Source organism: Loxodonta africana, chromosome 25 (genome assembly GCF_030014295.1).
Source record: "Loxodonta africana isolate mLoxAfr1 chromosome 25, mLoxAfr1.hap2, whole genome shotgun sequence".
NCBI classification, from domain to species: domain Eukaryota; kingdom Metazoa; phylum Chordata; class Mammalia; order Proboscidea; family Elephantidae; genus Loxodonta; species Loxodonta africana.
In genome coordinates this window covers 37,204,581-37,224,371 of record NC_087366.1, presented here as the reverse complement: position 1 = coordinate 37,224,371, position 19,791 = coordinate 37,204,581, and the positions used below count along the sequence as shown (strand labels likewise).

The window sequence follows — 19,791 nt, the reverse complement described above, 5'->3', positions numbered from 1 at the left end:
GGTTTTTTTATGTTGGACTTTCTCATCACCCGCAATGCTTCCCACTGCTGAAACCCTAGTATTCGGTAACAGCCTCCTATCGTTCTAGTTTCTTTATCACCATCCCAGGTTCCTCTCTGCCTCTGCTTTCCCTGTCCACCTAGGTCCCATTATCTAATAACTTAATTTTCTTGACACCGTCTTCAGTTTTCTTGTCCTCTTAATCTTTTGGTATTCTTGACCTGAAAAAGCCTAACCCTGGGTCAGTCTACCCTTGTGCCGTCTCCATTTCTATCTTCACACTGCTAAAAGCTGCTACAGAAAGTCACCCCTGGGAATTCCTGCTATTACAGAGGTCTCCAACTGTAGCAGGGCTTTCAACGTCACCCAGTTATTTTTCTACTATTCAGAATCAATTCTTTGTTCTGTTTTTCATAGTAAGCATATGCAAATCTTTAAGCCTGTAGCTCTTTTCTGTCTTCTTACTTTACTCTTTACAAACTTCCTCATCTCTAAAAAAATAAAATAAGGGCAGGTCTCCTAGCTATGAACTGGCCACATGTCTTTTCCTTTCCTGGCCAGTGTCCTTTTTCATAAGGAGCCCTGGTGGCCCAGTGGTTAAGCACTCAGCTGCTAACTGAAAGGTCGGTGGTTTGAACCCACCAGCCACTTCGTGGGAGGAAGATGAGGGAGTCTGCTTGCATAAAGATTACGGCCTTGGAAACACTATGGGGCAATTCTACTTTGTCCTATAGGGTTGCTGAGAGTCAGAATCGACTCAGTGGCAACAAATCCAGAGTAGAGCCTGAGAATGTGCATTTCTACCTACCACGTGGGTAGTGCTGATGCTGACCCTGCTGGTCCATGGATCCTGCCTTGGGTAGTGTGCACTTATATCCCATGCACTTACAGTTGGAATGAGTTTCTGGTCTCCTCCTAACATAGCATATTAGAAGCAGCAAATTGGAGAGACAGCAAGAAGAGAATCATTGCTTCTCACTAGTAGCAGCAAGAAGTGACTACAGAAGCAGAGGAGACAGAACTGTTTAGGGCCATTTAGTGTAACAACAACAACAATAAGTATGACAAGTATTACTATCATTTACTGAACACCTGTCTTATATGTTACACACTATGATGTGTTACAAATATGATCTCATTTAATCCTGAAAGCAGCCCTGCAAAGTAGGTATTCTGAACCCTCATTTTGCATTTGCAGAATCTGACAGTCAGATAATTAATTGATTTACCTAAGGCCACCTAATAACACACTTGCCGTTTGAATCAAGTTACACCTAGTTCCGCTGTATCAGAATGCATCTTAGAGACTGCTGGCCTAAGGTAAACTAAATTTCACTTAGTTGACTTAATTTCACTACAGTAGGGCAATTAATTCTAATGATTTTGAATCTTTCAGTCAATATTGTATTTTGTTAAGAAGGCAGAAAAAGACATACATTTTTGGAAGATTTTAATAAAAAATGGTTAAAAGAAAATTAGTTTTGGCATTTAAGAATTTTAATCATTAGTTACTAGGAAAATTCACTTAATATGGATTCTTTAACAGTACTAGGTAATTGGAATACAGGCAGTCCCTGGGTTACTAACTTCTGACTTACGGACATCTGGTACTTAAGAATGCACTGCCCTACAGCCTGTATTAGAAATTTGAGTTAAATACAGACAATAGCTCATAATAATGAATGCACGTACTACTTTGTCACGCTCATGAAAACGTTGGACGGTTTCGAAGCGTTTTATGTGCATAGAAAGGTAAAGTACGTACTGTATATTCAAACAAACATTTGACTGACTGACACTAATAAGAAACGTATGTACCTGCTCTGACTTACCTACAAATTTGACTTAAAGACGAACTTAGGAACCGATCTCATCTGTTACCCAGTGACTGCCTGTACTGCTGTGGTGGTGACTGATGGTGGTCCCACTTAATAGATTTTTAGGTAACATTTTTCTCTCTATTCTAATTAGGAAACAATTCCTCCAGCATTATTCCACAACGTATGACTGCTCACATACTGCGTTCTAGAAGCCTACCAGCATTTCCTACTTCTTCACCATTAAAGCAGCCACAAAAACTGACCACAAGTTTGGATTGTAGTATTGACAAGTTACAAAATATTGCAGATAATTATGTTGCTACCCCACCAGAGAAATGGAATCCTCTGGGGAGTTCTGAGATGCTGAAAAAAGGCAAAGAGGATGCATTCATCAGTAGCTGTGAGTCTGCAAAAACTGTTTGTGAAATGGAAGCTGTCCTTTCAGCCCAAACCTCTGTCAATGGTGTCCCAAAAGGAAAATTGGTGTTTCCAGTGGTCAAAGTAGATCATAAAGAGATGGGATCAGAACGCAGATCAGACGATGACAGTCCTGGGGATGAGTCCTGCCCACGCCGACCTGATTTCCTAAAGGGGCTTGCCTCATTCCAGCAAAGCCACAGCACTATTGCAAGCCTAGGGTTAGCTTTTCCCTCGCAGAATGGATCTGCAGCTGTTGGCCGTTGGCCAAGTCTTGTTGATAGGAGCACTGATGATTGGGAAAACTTTGCCGTTTCTCTTGGTTATGAGCAGAACTACAACCGAACTGCAAATGCTCACAGGTACGCATGTGGTTTTGGATTCCTCCTTCCCACCTTTTTTTGTACTATTTCTTTGAAGAATCTCAACATTTCTAGAAATATCTTTATTACCTCACTTTTTACACTACAGCATATATATTAATGGATTGACACAGTGGCTGCAACAATGGACTCAAGCATAACAATGATTGTGAGAATGGCATAGGACTGGGCAGTGTTTCATTCTGTTGTACATAGGGTCGCTATTAGTCAGAACTGACTCGATGGCACCTAACAACAACAACATACATTAATAACAAAGAGAAAGATGCATTTCACTTTATTTTAATACTAGATAATGTTGGATTCTGTATTTAGCCAAAGGCTGAGCCATAAATAGCTGTTAAAGAAAAAAAAAATCACTTGTGCTTTGTTTAATTCATTATGATTATTAGAGAAAAATTCTTTAGTTTGGAAACTTATAAAATTCGCTATTGTTCCAATAGCATTTTGAGTAGCACTGTCTGTGATGATAGACATGTTCTATAGCTATCTGCCGTGCAATACCACAAATGGCTTTTGAGCACTTGAGATGTGGCTAAGGCATCTGAAGAACTGAATTTTTGTTTATTTTCATTAGCTTTGCCATATGTGGTTAGTGACTGCTGTATTAGACAGCATAGACATAGACCAGAGTAGTGTTCAGTAGACTATGTGCCTCAAAAATATCAGTGATACAGATTGATGGTAAATTTGTTAATCACAGTTATACCAGAAAAAAATTTCTTAAATCTTATGAATATTTGTTTCACATGTTAAAACTGTGCGTATTACTACTCATCACAGTTCTTAAGGTAATATCATATAGTGTGCTCCCTGATATTGTGTTAATAAGACGTTGTTGGTCTCTGATTTAGTGTAACTGAAGACTGCTTGGTACCTATCTGCTGTGGATTATATAACCTCCTAAGTGGAGTTCTTCTTATCCTGCCTGATGTTATGCTCGAAGATGTGATGGACAAGCTCATTCAGGCAGATATACTCTTAGTCCTTGTTAACCACCCATCACCTGCTATACAACAAGGAGTTATTAAAGTAAGGGCAAATACTAGATAAGTGTTGTTTGAACTTAGAAAAATAAATGTATGTGTAATTTAACATTTGAATATATGTGTTAAGATATACCTAGAGCTTTATTTTATAATTAAGGTTAATGAACTAATATAGTTCATTATTCATATTTCATATTTTTATATATATTATCATCCAATTTTAAATTCCTCTCTGTATATTGACTTATATCAATGCATTTTCTTCACATATTTTGCCACTTAGTATGTCTGTTTTGCAAAAATTATGAGGAACAAGTAGTTCATTGGAAATACTTCCCTGCAGTGCAGTATCAAATCTTAGACATTTAGATCAGATTTCAGCTTAGATGTCACCTTTTAAGAGAGGCCATCCCTGATCACCTTATCAAAAAAGTTTTCCACTGGCCCTGCTTCTCATTTATTTTGTCATAGCATCCTGTTTATTTATTATAATTGTCTTGTCAATTTGTCTGTGTACTTGTTTTTTTAATCTCCCACACTGAAATATAAGCTCCGTGAGAGTAGGCATCTTGTGTCTAGTACCTGATAGATACTAAGGACATCGTTGAATGAATGAATGTGGGGTGCAAATGGTGTCCATCAGAAAACAACCCAATATTGAGATGGTCTTTTAAAGGTTTTTTTTTTTAGTTTGGTTGGGGGATTCAGTTTAATCACTTGCACTTCAGCTCAGTATTTATTGAGCTCCCATTCCACGTGCAAAACTCTGGGTTAGTTATATGGGATATAAAGAAGAGTAACACAGGTCCCTACATTCAAAGAGCTTATAGTCTAGTTGGAGAGAGACACATGCCCAGCTGAGTAAGATGTAAGGAATTCTGTGCTGAGTGCTACAATGGCTGTATTAATAAAGGAGAATGGGAACATAGGAGAAGCAATTAATTCTGATGGGGGAAACAGTGAAGATTCATGCTAAAGGTATATTTTGTATCATGCTATGAACTTAGAAAGCTTTTGAGAAGACTAGTAAATAGGTGTATATTTTAGGATAGATACTCAGTTACCCTTGTGAGGGACTGATTGCAGGGGAGAGAGAAATTGAAGAATTTTGTGTTAGCAGGCTAATGTCGTAGTCCAGGTGAGAAATCGTGAGTTCCTGATCTAGGGTAGTGAGAAGTCAAAGGATGAGACAGATTTCAGAGACGTTTACCGGAATGGAGGAGAGTTACCTACATGATTAAACGTGGGTTATCAGGAAGAGAAAAGTCAAAAGTGAGTTTAGCCTTCAAAACTTGCTACCATCTTCTAAGTTAGAAACTATGAAAGAAGTAGTTTTGGAAAGAAAAGTAAGTAGTTTAATTCTAGACATACTGCGTTTATGGTGATAGAAGAGAGTAGAAATCCAAGCCTGTGCTCAGGATAAATAATGTCAAAAAATCTAGAAATAGAGGTTCAGGCTCTGTGTATATAGGCTTACAGAGAGATCATAGTACAGCTTACAGCTATTGCCTGATTTTTTTTCCTTCAGAATTATGCACACATATCAACTGGTTAAAAGCTATGGCTGCTAACCAAAAGGTCGGCGGTTCCAATCCAGCAGGCACTCCTTGGAAACTCTATGGGGCAGTTCTACTCTGTCCAATGGAGTCACTATGAGTCGGAATCGACTCCATGGCAACAGATCTCCAAAATAAAGTCATTTTTGTTTTTCTTTGGTGGTGGCATTTTCTTTTGAGTTTTCTATGCATATCTATGCATAGTGAAATTAATTTACAAGTATGGCACATTGGCTGATTTGAATACATAACAGTAAATCTGAATACATTATCTAAATTGTCTTACTTTTTTTTCTTTAGCTATTAGATGCATATTTTAATAGAGCATCTAAGGAACAAAAAGATAAATTTCTGAAGAATCGGGGCTTTTCCTTGTTAGCCAACCAGCTGTACCTTCATCGGGGAACTCAAGAATTGTTAGAATGCTTCATTGAAATGTTCTTTGGTCGTCGTATTGGCCTTGATGAAGAGTAAGTGTGTCCTGCCCTCCACCGTAATTGGGGATCTTTCGTTTTCTTCTTCTCTTCGTTTTAAATCTTAAATGTAAAATTTAGTGAACTCATTCCTAAAATTATTTGGTCACCTTTAGGGAGGAAAATCTGTTGAAAGTAATTTTCCAGATGAATCAATTAATTATTTCCAATGTGATATTCTTTCTCATATAACTTCCTCCTTTGTATTTCATTCATTAGCTAGAAACCAGAAACACATTAATTCTGTATTAAATGAAAAAAAAGATTTGACATATAATATTAACATGTGGCTGCCATAAGTTAGAATCCACTGAACAGTGGTTTATTAACATGGGGTTAACGAGAAAGAAACGTGGCTTGTGCAGTCTCAGTGACAGATGGCATGAGTGATCCCCAGAGGAGCTCCTCACTCCTCTCGAAGGCCGTGGGTTATCCTGGAGAAGAGTGGTCACTGGAATCACTGCCCTGGAATTTCTGGATGTAGCGATCAGTGAGATTTGACCGCAGTGTAATGCTGAAGGATTAGCAAATTAGTATGATAATAAAAGAGTATCTTCTCCCAAACTGAAAGTTTGGCAGAAAAGTTAAACTGTTATTTTTGTCTATGACAGAGCAGAGAAAAATGTCTCTTTATTGTAGTAGGTAAATTTAGACCCTCAGGAAATTTACTTGTTTATTTTGGTAATTCCAGTACCAGTACTTTTTAATAACATACAACTTTTGGTTTTCCAAAGCAGTTCTATATTACCTCATTTGATTCTCAAAGCAGTCTTGAGAAAAAATAGGTCAAGTATCATTACCCATACTTGACAGGTAAAGAAAATGAGGGGCAAAATGCTTAAATGATTTCCTTTCATCATGGAGGCAAACAGTATTGGGACAAGAACTCAAGAGTCATTCCTTTTGCTAGGCCTCTTTCGCTAGTTCACTGTCTCTCAAATACTACGTAAAAAAGAAAAATAATAATTTTCCTGAATACCTATTATATAGCCCCTAAAGCAGGGGTTCTTAACCTAGAGCCTTTGGACACTTAATGATGAATTAAAGTGAGTCACTTAACCGTATGAAAGTGTATACAAAGTGTTTTATCTGAATGTTTGTGTGTGTGTCTTGGGAAGGACTCCTAGAAACAGCTTTTAATTTTTTACATTTTGTAATATAAAAAAAAAGTTAAGAGCTCTTGTTCCCCAAATTTCTTTCTTATAGCTTCAAAATCAGGTTAAAAAAAAAAAAAGCCGGCCATAGTTGTAATCACTTTTCCTTATTTTGTGGCTGCTTGCTTACTAATGTATTCTTAACTGTGTATTATTTATTATAGGTTTGATCTGGAAGATGTGAAAAACATGGGACTTTTTCAGAAGTGGTCTGTCATTCCAATTCTGGGACTAATAGAGACCTCTCTATATGACAACATACTATTGCATAATGCTCTTTTACTTCTTCTCCAAATTTTAAATTCTTGTTCTAAGGTAGCAGATCTGTTGTTGGATAATGGTCTTCTCTATGTGTTGTGTAACACAGTAGCAGCCCTGAATGGATTAGAAAAGAGGTAAGTTTTCAATTATTATTTAAATTGTATCCTAATAAATAATTTAAAAAAGCAAAAGCCTTAGTAATAGGTTGCATTAAAACATCTGATTTTTAAAAATACTTCCAAAGAACTTCTTTCCCACGAAATTGATTAGATTAAATCACTTTGGCAAAAGTATCGTTATCATTTTCAACAAAGCTTGGTTAAAAAGAAGGTGTTTTTATATGACCTATTTTTATGTTTAGATGTTTAGAGATTGAAGATAAGTAAAATAAATCTAATTGCCCTCAAATATATTTACCAACCTTTCACCATACCATTATAAAATATGCTGATGTTAATAAAACAAAACGAGACTAAATGGGCACACCAGCCAGGGGCAAGGACTAGAAGGCAGGAGGGGACAGGAAAGCTGGTATTGGGCAACCCAAGGTTGAGAAGCAGAAAGTGTTGACATGTTGTGGGGTTGGCAACCAGTGCCACAAAACAACATGTGTATTAATTGTTTAATGAGAAACTAATTTGCTTTGTAAAACTTTATCTAAAGTACAGTTAGATAAATAAATAAAAATGCTGATGTTAAGATAAAAATGAGAGCTAACCAATCTAGAGCACTTGCCAGGCACATAGTTTTGTTTGCATCATATTTGCACAACAATCCAAAGTACTATTATTGTCCCCACCAGGAATTGGAAATTGAGGATTAGAGAGAGAGGGTAATTCATTGAAAATCACACAGCCAGTAAATAGGAGACAACTTGAGATTGAATTGTTCTCCCTTCAAAAGACTGCATTTTGAACTCACCATGCTATCCTACAATTAACATACTATATGATTGTCTACTATCATAAATTAATTTCTAATAGCCAGAAGTCACATTGGCAAGTAGTTCCCACCAAATTGATTAACATTTTTAAAAAATATGTTAGATTAGATTTTTTATTTAGATTTTATTTAGATTTGGTGTCTGAATTTATGATATATAGTAGAACATTTTTATTAGCATGATGTTAAAACATAAATCTCCAGAGCAAGAATATGCGAAGCCCTCTCTTGTTCACACTAAAACATTAAGTATTTTCTGTATTTTTCAGAAAGGGCAGAGCATATCCTTAGTGACTCTCTAGGCCAAAGGAGGACTCAAGTTTTATTGAGCACATGTTATTTAGGACCTGTGTGTTAGGCATATGGGTAATACAAAGAAATGAGAAGTGTATTTCCTCAAAATAGTCTTGATTACAACACAGTGCATGAAATTGATAGAACTTAGGAGGGTGTCCACAGGCTCATTCTGAAGGTGATTTTTTTTTTAATTGTATTTACTGAATGTCCCCATGTACTACTCTATCAGTTGGCCAAAGACAAACAGTTCTAACCCTTGCTTGATTTGGAAAAAGTAAATGGATAGGAGTGTTTAGGCCTAATATCACACACTGAGGAAGATTATAAGAGTTAAAAATTGAGGGACCCAAACCCACCAAACCAAACCCGTGGAGTCAATTCTGACTCAAAGCGACCCTATATGACAGAGTAGAACTGTGTCAGAGTTTCCAAGGCTATAAATCTTTACGGAAGCAGACTGCCACATCTTTCTCCAGTGGAGCAGCTGGAGGGTTCGAACTGCTAACCTTTTGGTTAGTAGCCAAGGTCTTAACCACTGCACCACCAGGACTCCAATTGAGGAACTGAAGGAACAAATTCATATTTATTTAGTATTTATTAAGCATATTTTCAATCATTAAAATAATTATAATTTATAAAATGAGGTTCAGTGAGATAGATTAATTTTTCAAATTCACCTTCTCTGAGAAGTCTTCTCAGGGTGTTCTGTTGACACCCACACAACCTTAACCCTTAGTGTGGACTAGGAACCTGCCCATGTTAATCTTTATTGTAACACTTACCACCATTTACTGTTTATAGCTATATCTTTACTCATCTGGTCCTCTGCGAGACTATAGTATACACTTTCTGACAGAAGTCAAAAGTGTCTTATTTCTAATTCTAGCATGCAATACCGTATTATATAATAATATAAAATAATCCAGCATAGAGTAAGCACAAATAAATATTAAATGAATGGATGCATGCATTAATTAATGGATGCTGGTAGCACAGGAATTTAAACCCAGTTGTCCTTGTCTTAAATTATTTGTTCTTTTTCTTAAAAATGTTCTATTTTTTTTTTTTCTCTTGTTATCTTTAGCATTCCTTTGAATGAATACAAATTGCTTGCTTGTGATATACAACAACTTTTCATAGCGGTTACAATTCATGCTTGCAGTTCCTCAGGCTCACAGTATTTTAGGGTTATTGAAGACCTTATTGTACTGCTTGGATATCTTCAAAACAGCAAGAACAAGAGGACACAAAGTAAGATTTATTTTTTATGAGTTTAGGGGGAGTTTTATAGTAGCCAGACATGTTATTTAAACCTAATCTTTTTATTCTTGGAAACTGTTTCACTGAAGATGTTCACTTTAATTTTGTGATCATATCTATTGGCTTTAAAAAGAAGCCTTTTTAAGTGGCAAAAATAGAAAAAGTGATGCCTTGATTTAATACAATGAAATAAATTTATGAGCCAGTATTTTTCCAATGGAGTCCTGGTTGCACAGTGGTTAAGAGCTCGGCTGCTAACCAAAAGGTCAACAGTTCGAATCTGCCAGCTGCTACTTGGAAACCCTGTGGGGCAGTTCTATGCTGAGTCAAAATCGACTTGATGACACGGAACAATTTTTTCATTGAATTTTGCATAGTGGCCACCCAGAAATTTGCTATAAAGTTGCTTTTAAAGACAGTGTTACAATGTTTAATATCCTCAAGAACCCATGTTTACCAAAATTTTTACATCAATGTTTTTAAATTAATAAAATATTACTGGCAATTAGATATTACATGAATATAAAAGTAAGTTTAATTTAAAAACTTAACAACCCATGGCTTGAAAGCAGTCTCTGTCTTCTGTTTTTAGCTATGGCTGTTGCACTGCAGTTTAGAGTTCTGCAGGCTGCTGTTGAGTTTATAAGGACCACTGCAAATCAGGACTCTGAAAACCTTACCAATTCCTTCCAGTTACCTTCTGCTCCCCATCATACAATGTTTCAAAAGCAGAAAACCATTGCTGGTGAGTACTGAAATAATATTTTAATGATTATAAATGGAAGGTGGCTTTACTTTCCTGTATTATGATGCCACTCACATTTTTAAATATTTCTTAAAGTAAAACATTAAGCTATAAGTTTTAAGAGCATTTTCCTCCCAGAGGAAGCTATTCTGCTGCTTTCTTTTCAGTGTTGTTCTCATTTAGTTATTTCTTGAGCATTCTACCATGTGCCAAGCACAGTGCTAAGTGTTGGAGGTACACTGAAGAAAAAAACAGATACAGTTTCTGCCCTTGTGTAGCTAATAGAATAGTGGGAACCATAGAGGTGGGACTAGAGATTGTAATAGGACAACGTGATTTACATCAGGAGTTAGGGGAAGTCTCTGAGGAACTGAGATTTCAATATAGACATAAAGGATAAGAAGGGAGCTAGCAAGAGGAAGAGTTAGTGGCTTGAGTGAAGGTCCTGCGGTGGGAAAAGATTAGCCTTTTTGTTCAGAAAACTGAAGGAAAGCCTTTCAGCTAGAGTATAGTACTTGATGAAAGAGTGATGCCAGATGATGCTGTAGAGGATGGCACGGGCCAGTCCATATATAATGATACAGGCCATGTTAAAGAATTTAGATTTTATCCTAACGAGAAGTCATCAAAGGTTTTTTGGTAGGAGGCATGATATAATTAGATTTTTATTTTATAAAGATCACTCTGGCTTCTGTGTGAGAATAGGTTAGAGGTGAGCAAGAAAGGTAGTGGGAGTCCAGTACTACTGCTATTACATGCCAAGGAAGGAGATGATGGTAGCTTGGGTATGGTTAGAATGCAAGTGACATCAAGCTTACTGTAAATTAGTATGTATTATCCAATAGTAAGTATTAATATTGTCAGGTTCCCTTATTTTTTTCACAAAATCTGCTATAACCTTTATATACACATAATCCTGAAAGATAACAAACACATACACACACACACATGCATGTGTACTTACATGTGCATATGCTTCCATATACATAAATGTATATGTATCTATAAAAAACCAAACCCAGTGCTGTGGAGTCGATTCCGACTCATAGCGACCCTACAGGGCAGAGTAGAACTGCCCCATAGAGTTTCCAAGGAGCACCTGTTGGACTTGAACTGCCGACCTTTTGGTAGGCAGTCGTAGCACTTAACCACTATGCCACCAGGGTTTCCTATGTATCTGTAGTGGATATATATATACACATATTACATATATATATGCTTTATACATACATACACACACACACACACACATATATATATACACGTACACGTATGTATATATGTTGTTAGGTGCCGCCAAGTCAGTTCCAACATACAGCAACCCTGCGTACAACAGAATGAAACACTGTCCAGTCCCGCACCATCCTCATAATCATTGCTGTGTCTGAGCCCAGTGTTGCAGCTGCTGTTTCAGTCCGTCTAATCAAGGGTCTTCTTTTTCACTGACCCTTACCAAACTACCTTACCAAACATGATGTCCTTCTCCAGGGCCTGGTCCCTCCTGATAATATGTCCAAAGTACATGAGACTAAGTCTTGCCATTCTCACCTCCGAGGGGCACTCTGGCTGTACTTCTTCCAAGACAGATTTGTTTGTTCTTCTGGCAGTCCATGGCATATCAAATATTCTTCACCAACACCATAATTCAAAGGCATCAATTCTTCAGTCTTCCTTATTCATTGTCCAGCTTTCACATGCATATGAGGTGATTAAAAATACCATGGCTTGGGTATATATATATATACACACATACACTTACAAATGTATATGTGTGTGTGTTTCTTAAATATCTCCAAACATAGATCAGTTGACAAATTGTTTGAAGTTTAATCACCCCTATGGTCTTAAAGTCTCTTAAATCCCAGCCTATCTATGTTAAGCTACTTCACTGTGTTGAGTGCTGTGCCAAATTTTAAAATCATGTGAAAAAACTCATCCATAGAGAAAAGCTATTAAATATGCACTATTTTGTGGTAGCTTAGTTTAAATTTTGCTAAATAAAAATTAATGCTGAATAAAATTTCTGAAGTATTCCATATAGCCAAACTCATTTCCTCTATATGTCCTTCCTAATTTAATATCTAAGCACAGTTTCCCCTCTTCAGCTGTCCTCCCAGTTGTTACCTCACCTTTGTCCTGGGTAGAAGTCTATTCTTTACCATGCTCAGCTTCCTACATGCCGAAAAATGACTTTTGAACCACCTTTTTGCAGGATTTATTATACAGTCTGTCATAGCTTAGATGGGATTCACCTTCTAATGACATAGGAAAATATACCTTTACTACTTTCACAAAATCCTGCTGTTTCGTTCTTGTTGATGTTCACACGTCCATTCCTTCCTTGCTTCCATACTAGATCCCTGATTTAATTTCCGATGAGCTTGTGCCTTAGCTAACCCAATAGCCATCTTGCTGTTTTCTGTTTGGTCTGTGATTTTTCCAAGTCTACCATCCCATCTCTTTCTTTAGATACTAGCATTTTTATTACCTTGATCCTCGGAGTCCTGCATAGCTCCACGTTTGTTGTTCATTTTTTGTTTGTTTGAGTCATTTTAAAACCAATCATGGGCTTTTCTACTAGACCACTCTTCCTTTTTTTCTGACTCCTCTAGCCTGTTATTGTAGTTGGGCTTGTATTTTTCACCCTATCTAAGTAAATGCAACTGCTATGAACTATATAAGACTTACAGAATCCCATAAATTTCAAGCTTGATTAAAAAGCCTTAAAAGCCACGCAGTCTTAAAAAAGCCTTAAAAGCCACGCAGTCTTAAAAAGCCTTAAAAGCCACGCAGTCTTCGTTGTACAGATCCACTGAGGCCCGCAGTTAGGAACTGCTGAAATGGGGACCCTTCACCCCTCCCTTTGTGTGCTATACCACAGCCACCCACTCCAGGTCTGTCAGATCCCTTAGGACCCATCTCCCAACCAGTCTCCCCTACCACTTCTTTCTGTTTTCAATACTTCTCTTATTTAAACTGTGTCTTTGTGAATCCAGCTTACAAAATACCACTTTATATGTTAAGTTGTTGCTTTGTAATTGTTTATGGTGACCAACTGGTTTTACAGCATAAAAGCTGTAGGTTTTTACATAAGAAGAATCTATCTAAACTAAGGACATAGTCTGACAATGTTGTTCTTGAACAGTATCCATTGGTTTCTTTTTATTTGTTCCTTTTTAGCCTCAAAAGTGACTCTACCCACCAAAATACATTAACTGATTAAAGGTACTGATTAAAATATTGGACGATCTAAAATGCTATTAAAATACCTAAATGTCTTGCAGGATGAGTCATTAAAACCTCTTATCAAAATTTAGTCATATGTAAGTAAATTTTATAGAGGCTGTTTATGGAAATTGATAATATGTTTTCACAATTTAAAACAAAGATTCAGGTCCAATGCAGGGTTCCAATAATCCTCATCTACCAAGACGTCATTTTGGTTCCTGTGGTCAGCTTCCAATGCACGTCTCCTTCAGTCTGTTAAATCAGGATTCATCCCCCTCGTTTTCTCCTGGATCCGCTACCTATGAATTACCTCCTGGAGCAGGTGCAGTAATGGTGCAGGAATGCCACTCCTCCATGTTCAGCCTGAGGCCACATTTCTCAGGGAATGCTTCTGTAGGATTGAATTCCAAATGTTGCGTATGTCCCAAATTGTTTTAATAACAAATCACTGGAATTATGTTCATCTTTCTGATCTCTTCACTTTCATTTGACTGATTTTGTTTGTCACTATATACCCTTTTCAAAAGTACTTTAGAAAGTTTGACGGTGGTAATTATCCCAAAATTAGAATGTTCTGGCTAAAACATGGGTGCTTTAAAAATCTGTTGATGATTTCGGATACAAGGAAGTGAAACAGTAAAACCTCCTGAACTACTTAAGCTTATCTAATATTTTGAGTTTTGCAGAAAACTCTGACTTTGCCAAATGAAATCTGTCCTGTTAAGCATTGTCACTAGCTTTACGACTTCTTTACGACTTGTCAAAAGTACTGTTGCACTTCTTCAAAAAGGGAAAAACATCACTTTCTCTTAATTACTCTCTTTTCCTTGTATAAATTAACTTTGTGTTAAGTAAGGGTCTTTCGGTGGTCTGATAATCAAACAGTTGCAGCAAAAATAGTTCCCTTGATGAAATTGTGGACTCCTCCTTTGTTAACACTGGCATTTGATAATTTATATGCTTGAAGGTCCTCGAAAATTTTCTCTTGCTCAAACTGAGTCTCTTCTGATAAAAATGCGTTCAGTGGCAAGTGACGAGCTTCATATGATGATGCAACGGAGAATGAGCCAGGAGAACCCTGTCCAGGCAACTGAAACAGAGCTGGCCCAGCGACTGCAGAGGCTCCTCGTTTTAGCAGTTAACAGGATCATTTATCAAGGTAGGACTGCAGAATGAGTTCCTTCTTCAGATCTCGGCTTAAAAGGGAAATGACTTCAGAAGGAATTGATTAGGTTTCAAATTTGTAAACAGCATCATTTTTCATTTTTTAAGGTCTGAACTGTTAAAGGAATTTCGTATTTGGAACTGATACCCTTGGTTAAAAGTCCACTTTTTAATGTGTTAAATGCTGGCCTAGATTGACCATTGAGTTTGAAACAGTATAGCACTTCCATTTTTCTTTTTTTTAATTAAACTTTTATTTTGAGATAATTGTAGAATCACACATAGTTGTTAAAAAACAATGCAGAGATACCTTGTACCCTTATCCAGTGCTCCTCAGTGGTAACTATAGTAAGTACATATCACTACGAGCATACTGACATTGATACAGTCAAGATAAAGAACAATTCCATCACCACAAGGAGTCCCTTATATGTTGCCCTTTTATAGGCACACATACACTTCCCTCCTATCCCCACCCACTCCTTAAACCTTGGCAACCTCTCATCTGTTCTGCATTTCTATAAATTTATCATTTCCAGAATGTTATGTAAATGGAAACATTGCCATATGTATTCTTTCAGGATTGGCTTTTTTTATTCAGTATTATTCTCTGGAGATTCATCCAGGTTGTTGCTTGTATCAATAAAAAAAAAATAAAAATAGATTTTTCCTTTTTTATTGCTGGGTAGTATTCCATGGTTTGTATCCACCAGTTTATTTAACCGTTCATCCTTTAAAGTACATCTGGGTTGTTTTCCAGTTTGAGGCTATTACAAATAAAGATGATATGAACATTTGCGTACAGGCTTTTGTGTTAATATAATTCTTCATTTTTCAGGGATAAATCCCTAGGAGTACCATTACTGGGTTGTATGATAGTTGCATGTTTAGCTTTTTAAGAAACTGCCAGACTTTTCCAGAGCTGCCTTGCCATTTTACATTCCCACCAAGGCACGAGTGATCCAGTGTCTTCACATTCTCAGCAATATTTGGTGTTGTTATTCTTTAATTCGGACATCATCATAGGTGTGTAGTGATAGCTCGTCGTGGTTTAAATTTCCATTTCCCTGAAGGCAAATGATGTTGAACATCTTTTCATGTTCTTATTTGCCATTTGAAAGAGCCTTGGTGGTGCAGTGTGGTTAAAGTGCTTGGCTGCTGACCAAAAGGTTCTCGGTTCCAACCCACCAGCACTCCGCAAGAGAAAAATGTGGCAGTCTACTTCTGTAAAGATTACAGCCTTTGAAACCCTATGGAGCAGTTGTACTTTTCCTATAGGGTCACTGTGAGTTGGAATCGACTTGATGGCAATGGTATTTGCCATTTGTACATTCCCTTAACAAAGTGTTACATGGAGCAAAAGTTGTTCATTGTTGTTGTTGTTTTTTATTGTGCTTTAGGTGAAAGCTTACAGCTCAAGTTAATTTCTCATACAAAAATTTATATACATATTGCTATGTAACACTAGTTGCAATCTCTATAATGTGACAGCACACTCTCCCTTTCTACCCCAGGCTTCCTGTGTCCACTCAACCAGCTAAAAATTGTTAATTTTCGTGAAGTCCAATATATTAGTTTTCCTTTTATGGATTGGGCTTTTGGTGTCCCTGGCCTTAAATCCTAAAGAATTTTTTCTATTTTTAAGTTTTATGTTTTACCTTTAAGTCCATAACCCATTTTAAGTAATTTTTGTATAAGATATGAAACTTAAGTTGAGGTTTTTTTTGGGTTTTTTTCCTCTGTGTAAGTCCATTTGCACCAGCACTATTTGTTAAAAGATATCTTTCCTCCATTGAATTGCTTTTGTACCTTTTTCAAGAATAATTTGGTCATATTTTGTGTTGATCTATCTCTGGGTTCTCTCTTCTGTTCCATTTATCTATGTGTCTATTCCTTCACCAATACCAAGAGTCTTATATAGCTAACTTTAGCTATATGATAAGTCTTTATGTTGGGTAGACTGATCCTCCCACTTTATTCTTTTTCAAAATTATTTTAAGTATTCTAGTTCCTTTGCCTTTCCATGTAAATTTTAGAATAATCTTGTCTATATCTACAAAGATTTTTCCAGAATTTTGATAGGAATTGCATTAACATTAAATGTGTATATTAATTTAGGGAGAACTGACATCTTTACTATGAGTCTTCCACCCTATGAATATGGCATGGCTTTCAATTTATTTAAATTTTCTTTGATTTCTTTCATCAGTATTGTGTAGTTTTTATTCAGCTACCAAGTCTTATACATGTCTTGTTAGATTTAAACCTAAATATTTCATGTTTCTCCACGATTGTAAATGATACTGCATTTTTAATTTTGGTGTCATTATTAATATATACAAAGACAATTGATTTTTATATGTTTATCTTGTATCCTTCAATCTTGCTGAACTCAGTTATTTGGTTCCAGAAGTTATTTTATAGGTTCCTCGGGATTTTCTACAGTGTTATTCGTGTCGTCTGCAAATAGAGGCAGTTTTATTTCTTCCTTTCTGATCTGTACGTCCTCTATTTCATTTTCTTGCCTTATTTCAGTGGCTTTAACTTTCAGCACTGTGTTCAGTAAGAGTGGTAAGAACAGATATCCTTGTCTTATTCCCAATCTTAGCATGGAAAGCGTTCAGTTTCTTACTATTAAGTATGATGTTATTGTATCAAATTAAGGAAATTCTCCCTCTATGCCTATTTTTCTGATAGTTTTTATCACGAATTTTTGTCAAATGCTTTCTCTGCATCCATTGATGCAATCATGTGATTTTTTTTTTTCTTCTTAATCCTATTAATATGATAATTACATTGATTGATTTTCAAATAATGAACCAGTCTCGCAACCCTGGAATAAACCCCACCTGGTCTAATGTGTAATTCTTTTTATATATTACTGCATTCTATTTGCTAATATTTTGTTAAGAATTTCTCTCTACATTCGTGAGGGATCTTGGTCTGTAGTTTTTATTTTTTGTACTGTCTTTGTCTGATTTTGGTATCAGGGTAATACAGTTTCATAGAATGAATTGGGAAGCTCCCTCCTTTTCTAATATATGGAAGAGTTGATGTTAATTCTTCTTAAAACATTTGGTAGAATTATCATTTTCTATCTTTTTTTTTTATCCCATAGCCCAGTCCAACCCGTCTGAAGATTTGGCTCTGGGAATGGTTCCTGTCTTGGGCTAACAGAAGGTCTGGAGACCATGACCTCTGCGATCCTTCTAGTTTCAGTCAGACCGTTAAGTCTGATCTTTTTATGAGAATTTGAGGTCAGCATCCCACTGCTCTCCTGCTCCCTCAGGGGTTCTCTGTTGTGTTCCCTGTCGGGACAGTCATCCGTTGTAGCTGGGCACCATCTAGTTCTTCTGGTCTCAGGCTGATATAGTCTCTGGTTTATGTGGCCCGTTCTGTCTCTTGGGCTCATAATTACCTTGTGTCTTTGGTGTTCTTCATTTTCCTTTGCTCCAGGTGTGTTGAGACCAACTGATACATTTTAGATGGCTGCTTTCTAGCATTTAAGACCCCAGATGCCACTCTCCAAAGTGGGATGCAGAATGTTTTTTCAATAGGTTTTATTATGCCAATTGACATAGATGTCCCCTGAAACCATGGCCCCCCAACCCCTGCCTCTGCCGCACTGGCCTTCGAAGCGTTCAGTTTATTCAGGAAGCTTCTTTGCTCTTGGTGTAGTCCAGTTATGCTGACCTCTCTTGTATTATGTGTTGTCTTTCCCTTCATCTAAAATACTTCATGTCTACTATCTAATTAGTGAATCCCCCCTCCCTCCCACCTTCCACCCCACTCTCATAACCATCAAAGAATATTTTCTTTTCTCTTTAAACTATTTCTCGAGTTCTTATAATAGTGGTGTCATACAATATTCGTCCTTTTGCAGCTGACTAATTTCACTCAGCATAATGCCTTCCAGGTTTCTCCAGCCTGTGTTTTTTGAGGAAGTGGTACTATACATGCCCTCTAAGTTGTCAGATTTATATGTGCAGAGTTGTTTGCACTATTACCTTGTTATCTTTTAGATTCTGTGGGATATGTAATGGTATTCTCCGTTTGATTGCTGAAATTGGTCATCTATGTCTTCTCTATTTTTTCTACGCCAGACTTGCTAAAGATTTACCAATCTTCCTAATCTTTTCAAAGAACCAGCTCTTTGTTTCATTGGTTTTTCTCTATTTTTTTTTCTGTTTTCAGCTTCATTGGTCTTTACCCTTTATTATAGTCTTCCTCCTGCTTGCTTTGGGTTTATTTTGCTCTTCTTTTTCTAGGTTCTTAAGATGGGAGCTTAGATTACTGATTTGAGATTTTTCCTCTTTTCTAATGTTGCATTAAGTGCTATAAATGTCTGTGTCAACACTGCCCTAGCTGTGTCCACAAGGTTTGATATGTACTATTTTCATTTTCATTCATTTCTTTGTATTTTTTTGTTTCTCTTAAGACTTCCTGTTTGATCCATGGATTATTTAGAAGTATGTTTTTTGGTTTCTATGAGTTACTTCAACACTTATTCAGTTTTTATTTATGTATAGTGTTCCGAGTGTATCTTTCTGCATAACTTTTTTAGTGGTTACTATAGGTTTTATAGGTATTACATCATACATACGTAACTTATAGTCTACTGGTGTCATTTTATGGATTCTAATGAAGTGTAGAAACCTTACCTCCTTGTATGTCCCCTTACCCTCCCACATTTATAATTTTGTTAAATTTTTCCTTATATGCATTTAGAAACACATCAGACAATGTTACAATTTTTGTTTCATCTGTCAAACATAATCTAGAAAATTCAAGAGAAGGAAAGCCTATTGTATTTACCCATATTTTTGCTTACCATGTTCTTCCTTCCTTCCTGATAGTCTAACCTTTTTTTTTCTTTTATGGTTGCATTTCTGTTTAGAGAACTTCTTTAGCCTTTCTATTCAGGTAGGTGTGCTGGCAACAAGCCCTCTTAACTTTCCTTCATCTGAGGATGTCTTGATTTCTTCATTATTTGTGAAGAATGTTTTCTCTGGGTATATGATTCTGGGTTGATACTTTTTTCTTTCAGCACTTGAAAAATATTGTACCACTTCCTTCTAGCTTCCACTTCCAATGTGTTTAAA

General features: G+C 36.5%; 1 protein-coding gene across 13 annotated transcripts in view; it reads left to right on the top strand.

Annotated features, from left to right (window-relative positions):
* Positions 1-19,791, top strand: part of LYST (lysosomal trafficking regulator) — a 194,043-nt gene that overhangs the window by 90,621 nt on the left and 83,631 nt on the right. For 10 of the 13 annotated variants that reach the window (XR_010319418.1, XM_023549297.2, XM_064276698.1 and 7 more), the window contains 8 exons: positions 1,972-2,599; positions 3,475-3,652; positions 5,466-5,635; positions 6,957-7,187; positions 9,377-9,543; positions 10,145-10,297; positions 13,686-13,847; positions 14,493-14,684. Coding sequence is in view for 12 of the 13 variants with exons in the window: in XM_023549297.2 (XP_023405065.2) it covers positions 1,972-2,599; positions 3,475-3,652; positions 5,466-5,635; positions 6,957-7,187; positions 9,377-9,543; positions 10,145-10,297; positions 13,686-13,847; positions 14,493-14,684 (1,881 nt within the window). In the remaining variant the exon portion in view is untranslated. The remainder of the gene's footprint in view (positions 1-1,971; positions 2,600-3,474; positions 3,653-5,465; positions 5,636-6,956; positions 7,188-9,376; positions 9,544-10,144; positions 10,298-13,685; positions 13,848-14,492; positions 14,685-19,791) is intronic. The other 3 variants (XM_023549300.2, XM_010591029.3, XM_064276697.1) reach the window with 3 other exon arrangements.